We start from the raw sequence: 12350 nt of genomic DNA on the forward strand, positions 1-12350 counted from the left end.
CCAACAGAAAGATTGAATACGCGCAGCGATACATCTGAGATCCACAGAAAAGACCTCCACAGCTTCAGGACCTTTAACATCCCAGCTGATGGAACCCTGGAGGGGTTGGGCCTCGCGTAGCTCCGCCCCCTGGGGACGCTCATCTCCGGACCCGCTTCGGTTCGCCGAGCAATCCGATTGGACGACGCCGTCATCTGCCTCCTGCACAGGTGCCTTTCTCACCTGTGAGAGTCACAGCGAGAAGACACTAAATCAAGTTGTCAGGGCGGCCGGCGGCGTGCCGGGAGACGGGAGGATGATGTCATCGCTGAGGGACAACACCTCCCGGCCCCCATGCGGGAGCTCCGGCTGCTCCGCCCTGCATGCTGCGTGAAGCAGAGGAACCGCCAGTCCCTCCTCTCCCCACCAGCTGAGCTCCCGGTAGACCACACACACACACACACACACACACACACACACACACACACACACACACACACACACACACACACACACACACACACACACACCTTAACCTGTGCAATCATATTACACTGTGCAACATAGTTGTACTTATTCTGTCTGTGTGTTTATAATATCCAGTTATTGGAGATGCTTCACTGTTTTTATTATTTAAATCCCTTTCCCTTATCCTGTACATTTGGTTAAATTACATATTCTTTGTCCTGAGTTTGATCTTCTCTGTTTATTTATTAATTAAATTTTTATCTTTTTATGTGTATTGTTCTTTTTGGTTTTTTTAACTGTTGAAATGTTTTGGCCTGTTATTGACAAATTGTTTTAATTGACTGTCCTGCACTTTGTGACGCTTGTCTGCAATATAAATAAACTTTACTTCCTTACTTATAAACATACTTACTTACTTATTGACTTAGACACATACTTACCAACTTGTATACATACTTCCATACTTATATGCATGCATACTTACTTATTTATATACATACTGACTTATATACATACTTATACATACATACTTACTAACATATATACATACTTACTTTACTTACTTATTGAGTTACTTGTATACATACTTATATACATACTTACATACTTGTATGCATACTTACTTATTGACTTACTTATATACATACTTATATATATACTTACTTATATACATACTAATATACATACTTATATATATACTTACTTAGATACATACTTATTGACTTACTTGTATACATACTTATATACATACTTACATACTTGTATGCATACTTACTTATTGACTTACTTATATACATACTAACTTTACTTACTTGCTTACCCCTTTTGCTGCTGTAATCTTGTACATTTCCCCACTGAGGGACTAATTACATATTATTGTATCTTAAATGTGGGATATTAATGTCATTAATAATTACTGTTATTTTTGATATATAAATTAATTTTTTTCTAAATAAAATACAACAAATATTAGACATGTCAAGAAAGCGTACTATAATTTTACTCCCAATTATAACTCCCAATTAAATTCTAATTATGGTCCCAGCGTTGCCACGTAAACAGAGAGCTCAACATGTACCACTGAAATGATCAAATGTGTGTTTGTTTCACTAAGTATATTAAAGTACCACCAAAGCTATTAAAGTCGTATAAATGCAAAGTAGAAACAAGAGAGATATGAAACGTCAATGTATGTCAAAGGTCACCTCGTGACCCTTGAATCCGGTGGTGTTGTGTCTCTCCACCAACACACAGCCAGAGGCTCATGGCGTCCAGTGGCGCCGCGCCGATCCGTGGCGTGACAGGCGGCCGGAGGCGGGGTCACCTTGTCTCCGTCTATTCCGGGCCGGTCCTCGTCTGTCTGTTCCGTTCGGTCAACGTGGCCGCCGGTCGCTTTGAGAACCGAACGCCTTCATGACGAGGTTAAGGAGGCCGGCGGTCCATCGAGACAAACGGGAACCTTCACCTGAGCCTCGTTGCCAAAAAGTGAGCTAAGATGTTCTTGGGCAGATGTGGAATGTCATGAGACCACCGGACAAGGACAAATCCTCATTTCCTTCGCTGTAGCCGACATTTCCCTCGACTCTTTCCGCCCCGAGGCTGTAAGCTCCTCCCATCCTACGCTCCTCTCACTACGCTCAGATTCACCTGCAAATACAGTTTGAGCCGTGTCGGCTGAAGGGATTATCTCTGATTATGCACATTCCCGTCATTATTTGAGCGGTGGGCACGCTCATTATCTGGCTGGCATCACTGTCGGCGTTCACTTCAGATTTGAGGAACACGTTGGACATCCGATCAGAGCTGAATGGGATCCGGACCTCCTGCTGAGCGTTGGCAGCTTGTCACCTTTTCTGTCTCTGTTATCTGCCGGCCTGGTAGCCTAAACCCCTCCACTGTTACTCAGAATCAGAAATCAGAATCAGAAACAGTTTTATTGCCAGGAATGTTTTCACAAACAAACGAGGAAATTTTTTTTGGTGGAAGGTGCAACATTTGGACATGACAAAACAAACAACAATCAACACGACAGAAAGACAACAAATAATGTGAAGTGTTTGGGTGTGTGCTTCAAGTGGTGTGTTTTAGTTAAAGTGCATGTTAAAGTGACGTGTGTGGAGGAGGGAAGAAGAAGGAGGAGGGAGGAGGAGTGAGGAGGAGGAAGAGGAAGGAGCGGAAGAAGGAGGAAGAAGAGGTGGTAGTCCTGGGGTGACAGTCAGTCAGTCCGGGTTCCATTGATGAGCCCGACTGCCGACGGAAAAACTTTGGTGTGGCGGGTGGTCTTTGTCATGATGGACTGCAGCCTCCTCCCCGAGGAGGGACTCGAACAGGAGTGTCCAGGGTGGGAGGGGTCAGCGACAATCTTTCTGGCCCGCTTCAGTGACCTGGAAGTGAACAGGACCTGGAGGGAAGGCAGATTGCAACCGATAACCCTCTCGGCCGAGCGGATGATGCTCTGCAGCCTGCGCTTGTCTTTGGCTGTGGCTGCAGGGTGCCAGACGGTGATGGAGGAGCAGATGATGGACTCAACGATGGCCGTGTAGAATTGTACCATCATTCTCCTGGCAGGTTGAATTTCCTCAGCTGCCTCAGGAAGAACATCCTCTGCTGGGCCTTCTTGGTGATGGAGCGGATGTTCAGCTCCCACTTGAGGTCCTGGGAGATGATGGAGCCCAGGAAGCGGTAGGACTCCACAGCGTCGACGGGAGGGTCACACAGGATGAGAGGGCGGGTGGGGCTGCATTCCTCCTGAAATCCACAACCATCTCCACTGTCTTTAGAGCGTTGAGCTCCAGGTTGTTCTGGCTGCACCAGGTCACCAGGTGGTCAGTCTCCCACCTGTAGGCGGTCTCGTCCCCACCAGAGATGAGTCCAATGAGGGTGGTGTCATCCGCGAACTTTAGGAGCTTGACGGACTGGTGACTGGAGGTGCAGCTGTTGGTGTACAGGGAGAACAGCAGAGGGGAGAGAACACAGCCTTGGGGAACCCGTGCTGGTGGTCCGGGAGCCTGAGACGTGTTTCCCAGCCTCACGTGCTGCTTCCTGTCGGTCAGGAAGTCTGTGATCCACCGGCAGGTGGAGTCGGGCACGTGCAGCTGGGAGAGCTTGTCCTGCAGCAGGGACGGATGATTGTATTGAAAGCAGAGCTGAAGTCCACAAACAGGATCCTGGCGAGGTTCCTGGGGAGTCCAGATGCTGGAGGATGTAGTGAAGGGCCATGTTGACTGCATCGTCTACAGACCTGTTGGCTCTGTAGGCGAACTGCAGGGGTCCAGGAGTGGGTCGGTGATGGTCATGAGGTGTGACAGGACCAAGCTTTCAATGGACTTCATGACCAGAGAGGTCAGCGCGACGGGCCTGTAGTGATGGAGTCCTGTCATCTTGGGTTTTTGGGACGGGATGATGGTGGAGGCCTTGAAGCAGGCTGGAACGTGGCATGTCTCCAGGGAGGTGTTGAAGATGTCGGTGAACACCGGAGACAGCTGGTCAGCACAGTGCTTCAGGGTGGAGGGAGACGGAGTCCGGCCCGCTGCTTTATGGGTTCTGCTTTTGAACAGCCTATTGACGCTCTCTCCAGGATGACGAGGGTCGTCATGAGTTGATGGAGGGTGCTCCAGAGGTGTGAGCCCTGATGGGCTGGGGAGGGTGGGCTGATGGTCTGTGGCTTGTTGATGGGGCTGTGGGGATGGTCTCAGGACTCCTCCATTGTCTTTCAAAGCGGCAGTAGAACTCATTTAGCTCGACTGCCAGAAGCACATTGTTCATGGAGTGGGGTGATTTGGGCTTGTAGTTGGTGATCTGCCTGAGCCCTCTCCAGACAGAAGCAGAGTCGTTTGCTGAGAGCTGCTGTTGCAGTTTCTCAGAGTACAGTCGTTTAGCATCTCTCACCGCCTTGCTAAACCTGTATTTGGACTCTGTGTACAGGTCCTTGTCCCCACTCCTGAATGCCTGGTCCTTCTGCAGTCTTAGCTTCCTGAGCTCTGCTGTGAACCAGGGTTTGTCGTTGTTATAACTCACCCTGGAGCTGGATGGAATACAGCTGTCCTCACAGAAGCTGATGTAGGAAGTTACAGCCTCTGTGTACTCATCCAGGCTGTTGGTAGCAGTCCTGAAGACATCCCAGTCAGTACAGTCCAAGCACGCCCAGATCCTCCAGAGCCTCACTGGTCCACTTCTTGAACTTCCTCACCACAGGTTTGCAGAGCTTTAGTCTCTGCCTGTATGAGGGAATCAGATGAACCATGACGTGGTCAGAGTTTCCCAGTGCAGCTCGAGGGACGGCGTGATAGGCCCTGCTGATTGTTGTGTAGCAGTGGTCCAGAATGCTCTTCTCTAGTAGGGCATTTTATTAACTGTCTATATTTAGGAGTTCGTGGCTGAGGTTTCCTTTGTTAAAATCCCGAGTACAATAACTAAAGAGTCCGGGAAGGTCCGCCCACACTCCGTATCTGTTCGTCGATGGTCCGCAGTGCCTCGTGCACGGTCCCCTGAGACGGCATGTAAACTCCGGCCAGGATGAATGAAGCGAACTCACGTGGGGAGTAGAAGGGTTTGCAGTGAATGATAAAAGATTCCAGGTCCGGCGAACAGTGCTGTAGGATCACCGTTACGTCGTTGCACCAGCCGTTGTTGAGGTAAAAGCAGATTCCTCCACCCTTTGCTTTTCCGGAGAGCTCTGTGTCCCGTCCGCTCGGAACAGCTGGAAGCCAGCGAGCTGGAGCGCAGAATCTGGTATCGATCCACTAAGCCATGATTCCGTGAAACACAGGGCGGAGGATGAGGAGAAGTCTCTGTCTCTCCCCACCAGCAGCTGGAGTTCGTCCAGTTTGTTGCACAGTGAGCGGACGTTGGAGAGAAATATGCCCGCAGCGCTGTACGAGATCCCCGCTTCCGTAGCCGCATAAGCGCCCTGAGCGCTCCCCTCTCCGCCGGCGTTTCACCGCGCGGGCGAAGGTGAGCACACCTTTTACAAAAATGTCCAGTAACTCCACAGAAGTTAAAAACGTTGGAAATAAATCCGCTGGAGTTGTTCCCCTGATGTTCATGAGCTCTTCTCTGGTGAAAGAGCTCTGGGAATCACAGCAGAAAACAGTATTTAAAACGAAAACAACAAAAAACATCGCGCACCAACACACCGAGGCGGCCGTCCGCGGCGCCATCAGGAAGTAAAACAATGTACTGCTGATCCAGGAACAGCCTTGACCTTCTGCAGCACCATTGAGATGAGGTGCAATGCACCTGGATTGTAGATAAAATGCGTGGAGATGAAAAATACTCGTGGTTCATTTTCACAAATTCTGCAAGCACTTTTATTTGATCCTTATACTCTTGTCACAGAACCGCATCTCTTTCCTTTTTAAAGCAACCACCACTTCCACTTTCTTTCATTTCTGATCCCCCCCCCGTCCATTGTCCTTTTCTCTCGGTGGTTGAGCCTCCAGATCCGTGCTCCCGAGATAAGCCTTAAGTCTGCGTCTATCTCCTAAGATTGTCTAATTAGCAGCGCGTCATAGAATGGGGCAGTAATCCCGGTCTGGGACCAGGAATAGAGCCCAGGGAGGAGCCGGGCCACTGCAGAGCCACCATGTGTCCCTGGGTAATCCCTTCTGAAAGAAGGGAGGTGCCTGAGACGGGAGACGTTTCACCGGGGGAGCAGTCCTCTTATCCCTCAGACGCCCCACGGCAGCCGGAGGAGGAGGAGGCGAGGGATTCGGATCCGGAGCCTCGTTGGACTCCAGGAGGAGGGCGGTGCTGCTTCCACCAGGATGAACTTTGCGGCCCAGTTATTCTACTGGAGCTACTTGAGCGAGCGACTGGAGCGGTTGTACTCGCCCAGGCCTGCACTCAAAGACAGCGAGGAGAATGACCCCTTCTGGCAGAGGTGGGAAATTACAACACGTAGACCCCCCCCCCCCCCCCCCAGATATCCTCCAGACCCTTCCTCTAGCTAGCTCCGTTCCATAGTGACAGATTTACCTTCTGCCTGGAGGTCAGAGACGGCCTCGGTGCCTCTTTCTTCAGGCGCTTCCGTTCTTCCCCCTCAGTTTGCGATCCACCCTCAGATCTCCGATCTCTTTCTCTGCCACCTACTTCTCACAAGAGGAAATCAAGACGACTGCGAACTTGTCTTCCAAATCTGTGTTTAGCTGCCGCGATTACCGCAATCAAGGCGTTGCACGGTCCCCATGGACGATCTTTCTCATCAGATGGGGTCCTGTAAACCTTCACCATCTCCATCCAGGAGCATGTCCCTGCCTTCTTTCCTCCTCCTCAGCTCCTCCTCCTTTTAGAGGAGAGCAACTCCCAACCTTCCAAGTCCTCGTAGACTTTCTCCTCAGCTCGGTCCTCAAGGGCGTAGCTTCGCATACGGTCCATAGGGACTCGTCACGACCAACGTTTTGGGAAAGACGCAATACACTGACAGTGTCCCTTCCAATGCTGAGACCAACCCTACGCCCTTGGGTCCTCTAGCTTTCTTACCTTACTCTTCTTCATCCCCGAGGTAATTCTCATATATTTAGATAAAGACAGAAGGAAGTCACAGAGTGGCATAGGAGAAGAGAGGTAGGCTCTTTTAGTTTGAATAACATCACATCTAGGTTTTGCAGGCGGTTGTCTGAATGTGTTTTGTCTTCAGTCATGACCGTCTTGACTAAAGAAAAACAAAGTACATATTTCAAGGACTTTGGTGTGAGGATCCAAACCTTCTAGTGCTGCTAAATGAAACAAACCAGACAAAGAATACAACAGCCAGACTTTTACTTTCAGACGTAAGATTCAGGGTCTTAGTGCTGAGAGACATTTCCTCCTCTCAAGTGAACGTGGTTCCAGGAGGAGGAGGTAGCAGCCACTTAGGGCACTGAGTCATAAAGGGACATGAAGAAGTTGAGTGGGCTGAAATGTCTCCTTCACTTTGTGCTTTGTCCCAACATTTCTTTTTATTTGTTACCAATTTGAAAGAGCCTATTTATTTACTCCTCTCAGCTCTCCATCTCTTTCGGAGGAGGCATTTTGGGGCTTGATACTGGCCGCCATGTTGCTCTTTCGCCCCCTTTTGATTATGTTTAAAAAAAAACTGCATTTTAACCAAAGCACAGGTGCAACGTCTGACTTTTTGTGTGCCAGCCGTGTTAAAAGCACAGTGTGTGCCCGCATCATGGACTAAAGGGGAGGAGGGCAGCAATGTGTGTGTTCATGGCAGATCACTGGGACCTAAATAGACAGGACGTTCTCTGCAGACGGTTGTTGGGAGAACTGCTCCACCTGGTGGCCTCCTGGTGAACACACGTGAGCGCTTTCATCAATGGATTATTTTTAATGTGACTCATCTCCATTTACTCGGCTGTATCTGGACCGCCGTGATGCAGCAAACTGCCCGTCTGGCAGTTTAAAAATACATCGGAAAAAAGTCTGAAACTGACTGGCACGGCTCCACGGCAGAACCTTGGTGAGACTTAACCATTTGTGATTTGATTTGACAGGGTTAATCTCTGAAGGGTGTAATCCTATCATTCGGGTTCATGCAGTTTTACGCCGGCCTAGTCGGAGAACTTTCCGCCATCGAGTCTGAGGACTACAGTTGTGTGCGATGTCATTCGATGAATTCACGTAGAGTCAGAAGAAGAATTGAAGCTTTTTTAGGAAACGACATGTGCCATTTGATCGTATTCAGTGGCCTTTTAACCGAGCTGTCGTAAATCAAACTGTCCTGCCTTTGGCCCTTAATTGACACTGTAATCGTTTGTGCGTCTCCAAAAACGAATCGCAGAATGACCCAATCCATCAGATGTAATCTGTCACAGTGAGTGGAAACTGGAGTGACATGGAAGGTGAATCCATTCGTCTTAGACCGAGGGACTCGGGGGGTCAGTGTGGGTCCGTGTGTCCGTGTACATTCGCGTAGAGTGCCTTCGTATCGGGGTCTGATCGTTTCAATTTATTCAGGTCAGAAAATATCACTCGAGTCCAATGTTGAGATCTGTGGATGAGGCACAGGAGGAGAGGAAGAGATGATATCAAAATGGACAAAATCAAAGCAATCTGTAACCGAAAGTAAGCAGAAGACCTCACTTGTGCCCTTTCAATCGGTTTATATTTAAATTTATGTTAGTTTTTTTGTTGTCATTCGGTGTTCTTAAGTGTGATGTTCTGTACCACACAACATTAACGCATGAGGCCCGTAGAAGAACAGCATCTCCCCTTGCCAAAGAGAAAATTGTCGAAAAAGTAGGAAATAGAGATAAATAGCATCAAATGTTGTACATTTAATGTAAAGGGAATCCAATTAAGCGGAAGGACATATTAAGCCTGCTCAGAAAAGACAAGATACACATAGCTTTTTTTAGAAGAAACACCCCTAGTGGACAAGGAGCACATGACACTTAAGCGAGACTGGGTAGGCCGGGCTCGTCATTTCCCGCTATCTTAATACACAAGGTCACCCCATTCGTACTGCGTACATGTAAAAGCGACTCGAGGGCAGATGCATCCTTATTCGCGGCACACCGGCCACTCTGATTCAGATTTATTCATGCCCCAGTATACCTGGAAATGACTGAGTGAAGCTATTTCTGGCACACAGAGATGGTGCTTCCCATCATACCTCCTCACTGACAAGGAATACAAATTTAAAAAAGATGGAGTCTGAGTTGGATTTCTTTTTTTAGATCAAAGACGACGGTGAAACAAACCCTGCATTTCTCTGGGAATATGCAAAAGCCTATATCAGAGGATTCACTATCTCATATCTGTCAGACCCGGGAAAAGAAAAACCCGACTTCAGAGGCAGAAGGAGCTGGAAACAGACTTTGAAGAAGCTGGCCCGTAAATCTAGTGCAACCAAAACTAATCTCATTAAAGAATCAAAGCGGCACCAAATTAAATTCTGAATGAGAAAGCATCTCCATCCTCAATCCATCAAACGCAGCGGCTGTATGAATATGGAAACAACGCTAGTACATATACGGCCCTGCAAAATGACAACAACTATAGCCGGAATCAGAGATCCAGGAGGGAAAAGACATTTCCATAAGAAAAATATGTATGTTTTTGTATCGTTATACAAAACTGATAATAAGAGCACTAAAGAGGAACATCTTTGGGGAAACATTAGCGTAGAAGCGAGGGCTTTGATGCACATCACCAGGCCAGGATGGTTTAATTAAAGCCTTGAAAAACAAGATCACTCCTCATCTAGTCAGAACTTATAATCGCAGCTTTAAACTACCTGGAACAATGTCGAGAGTCTGATTTTAAGAAGAAGAAAAAGGACCCTGAAGACTCACCGGCCCTTATCGCTCATTCATGTCGATGCAAAGATTTTAGCCAATGTATTGAATAATATCTAGAGGCTTCTGAACAAACGACAGTTTCCCAGAGATGACGGTGGACACGGCCTGGCAGTGTCTGAGGACGCATTGATAGGGTTCAATCGCCTTTTATTACCTTCGCATTGAAAATGCGGACGGTAATGTTTTGATCGCCGTGTATTTGTATGCGTGCGTGCGTGTTATTCGCATAAGTCAAAAAGTATTAAACCGAATTGCATGAAATTTGGTGGGATGATTGGTTATTATCCGGGGACCATTTGATTAGATTTTGGGATCGATCGGGTCAAAGGTCAAGGTCACGAAAAGGTAAAAATCTTCTTTTTACCATAGCAGTCAATTTCTATCCAATTGGCATGCAAATAATGCCAAAATGTTCATAATTCAATGCCCAATCTTGTGAAATGCGAAGGTATGCGCTCTACCGAGTGCCCATTCTAGTTATTAAAATGTATTATTTCTCCGTTAGCATTTAACTCAAAGCTCACAGACGCTTGTTGTCACAGATGTTGTGACATGATGACGCTAAATGAGTCGTTATCCTACAGGGAATTGAACCGGACGGTTTCCCTCTGCTGTCTCAATCCCTCAAAACCGACGGTCCAATCAAAGACCTGCACAGCAACCCCAACAGGAAGCTCTGGTTCTGGTTCCATACACCGGGTCCAGAACCGCCTTCACCGTTGATCTCCTGCCTCTTCTCAGATCTCACGGAGCGATCGCTGGGCGTCAACACCTTCCAGTTGGCCAAGAAACTGGTGGATAAAGTCATCTCCGTCAGGTATTGTGGGACAAATATGCCGCTGTGTGTTAAGCATCGAGATCACGGTTCGTTTTTTAAATTCAGGTAATTGTAGTTCAGACATCGAGTGTTATTTTTAACAAACAAAAAAATGTACGTCCGCCGTGCATTCAATCCTTTCCTTGCCTGTGCGTCTCAGGGAGGAGGATTCTCTGGTGGCCATGCTGCGGTTTCAGGAGTTCGAACGCTCCACGGTGGACACGGCGGGAGCCATGGGGCTGGCGGCCATTTGGCCGGACAACTACCGGAGCTGAGAGGCAAAAGGTTGGTCGGACCCGTTGAACCTCACTCGGCTTCGCCTGTTCTCCGATAGAAGTCAGGAACGGACGGGAGCATTCATCACTGCTTTTAACGGCCTGTCACTAAAGCGCTTCATGTTTACGGAAGGTAAAACCCCTCTGGGTCAGTTTTAGCCTCATACTACGCGTGAGGGTCGGAGAAGCTGACATTCTGGCAATACAGTGATGTCATCAGAGCTGTGTGTGTGTGTGTGTTTGTGTCTAAGTGTGCGTGATCAAAAGTATGCTGTTATTCAATTTTGAAAATGGTGTCCCCACATGACACCTCCTGGTCCTCACCGGTATGCGAGTTCAAGTCTGTGTGTGTGTGTGTGTGTGTGTAGGGTTGCCGTCGTGGTGAGCAGCGCCAACATGGAGCTGGAGCTGGTGAGGCAGTGTGTGGACCGGGCCCTGGTGCTGGACGACCGGGTCAGTAAGTTCTCCGTGCAGCTGGGAGAACGTCCGGGCGACATGGCCCGGCTGCTGGACGTCCTGTCCCGAGAGGACGTCAGGTACGAACACGAGTCCGCCGCCGCCGCACGGCGAGGGACGACGTGACGTCTTTAACATTTCGGCCCTCCGTCTCTTTTCCGGCGCCCCAGGTTGTTGGACGTCTGCCACCGGAGACAGAGCGAGAAGTCCGACGTCTTCAAGGCGAAGGTAGGCCACGCCTCTCTCCTCGTGGCTTTGAGTTAGCGGGATTACACATCAAGTGAAATATAGAGATGTGTAGACACTTTTTTTTTCCGGTAGATCCGGGAATAATTTACGCTTACACTGCCAGAAAGACTGGTACCACTTTCACATAAGGCAAATTCATTTTATGGATTTATAATTTTAAAAATTGGCACCAATGTCAAAAGATGAAATGTGTTGCTAGCTGCCCTGATTATAGTGTGTGTCATGTCAGAGGGTTAAGGCTGTCTGTCTGTCTGTCTGCCTGTCTGTCTGCCTGTCTGTCTGTCTGCCTGCCTGTCTGCCTGTCTGTCTGTCTGCAGGTGGAGTGTGTGGTGGAGACCAGGGATAAGACGCAGAGCGTTCAGCTGCGCAAGACGCTGAGTGATCGTTACCCGTCTATATGCTGGCTGGACCGGTGATCGCCACGGCAACATGAACACAAACATTTATATTAGGACGAAGAAGAGGAGACAACACATCCTCATACACGACAACCGTATATGAACAACCGAGAGATTATGGAGCGGACACTGTTCATGCTACATGCTACTGTTGCTCTTCAGAAGGTGAATATAGTTTTGTTTTAATCCCAGGGCACGACTTATCCCCTGTAGATGCAGGTTTACTGACTCCCGTAAACCAACTGCATAAAAGATATACATATAATACATATTGTTTTTTCAACTGTTGTATTTATTTTTGTATTTATACTGATGGAAGAGTCAAATCCAAGTAGGTGTTCTGCAAATAAAAACGGTCAGTCTCCATCTTGTTCTGGTTTTCTGATGTTTGGGAGGGAAGACAAGCTTACCTTTTACA

The 12350-nt window shown here is 48.1% G+C and overlaps 1 protein-coding gene across 1 annotated transcript; it reads left to right on the forward strand.

The window, feature by feature from the left end:
* The first annotated feature begins 333 nt into the window (after nucleotides 1-333).
* LOC130207547 (uncharacterized) lies at nucleotides 334-12296 on the forward strand. The gene is given in 10 exon segments (XM_056436193.1): nucleotides 334-420; nucleotides 5948-6043; nucleotides 6120-6328; nucleotides 6510-6607; nucleotides 10308-10554; nucleotides 10715-10800; nucleotides 10803-10839; nucleotides 11198-11365; nucleotides 11456-11513; nucleotides 11852-12296. Coding segments are annotated over 10 exon segments (1185 nt in total). The 3' UTR covers nucleotides 11951-12296.
* Nucleotides 12297-12350: the final 54 nt, after the last annotated feature.

The sequence above is a fragment of the Pseudoliparis swirei genome, chromosome 17 (genome assembly GCF_029220125.1).
Source record: "Pseudoliparis swirei isolate HS2019 ecotype Mariana Trench chromosome 17, NWPU_hadal_v1, whole genome shotgun sequence".
Lineage (NCBI taxonomy): Eukaryota > Metazoa > Chordata > Actinopteri > Perciformes > Liparidae > Pseudoliparis > Pseudoliparis swirei.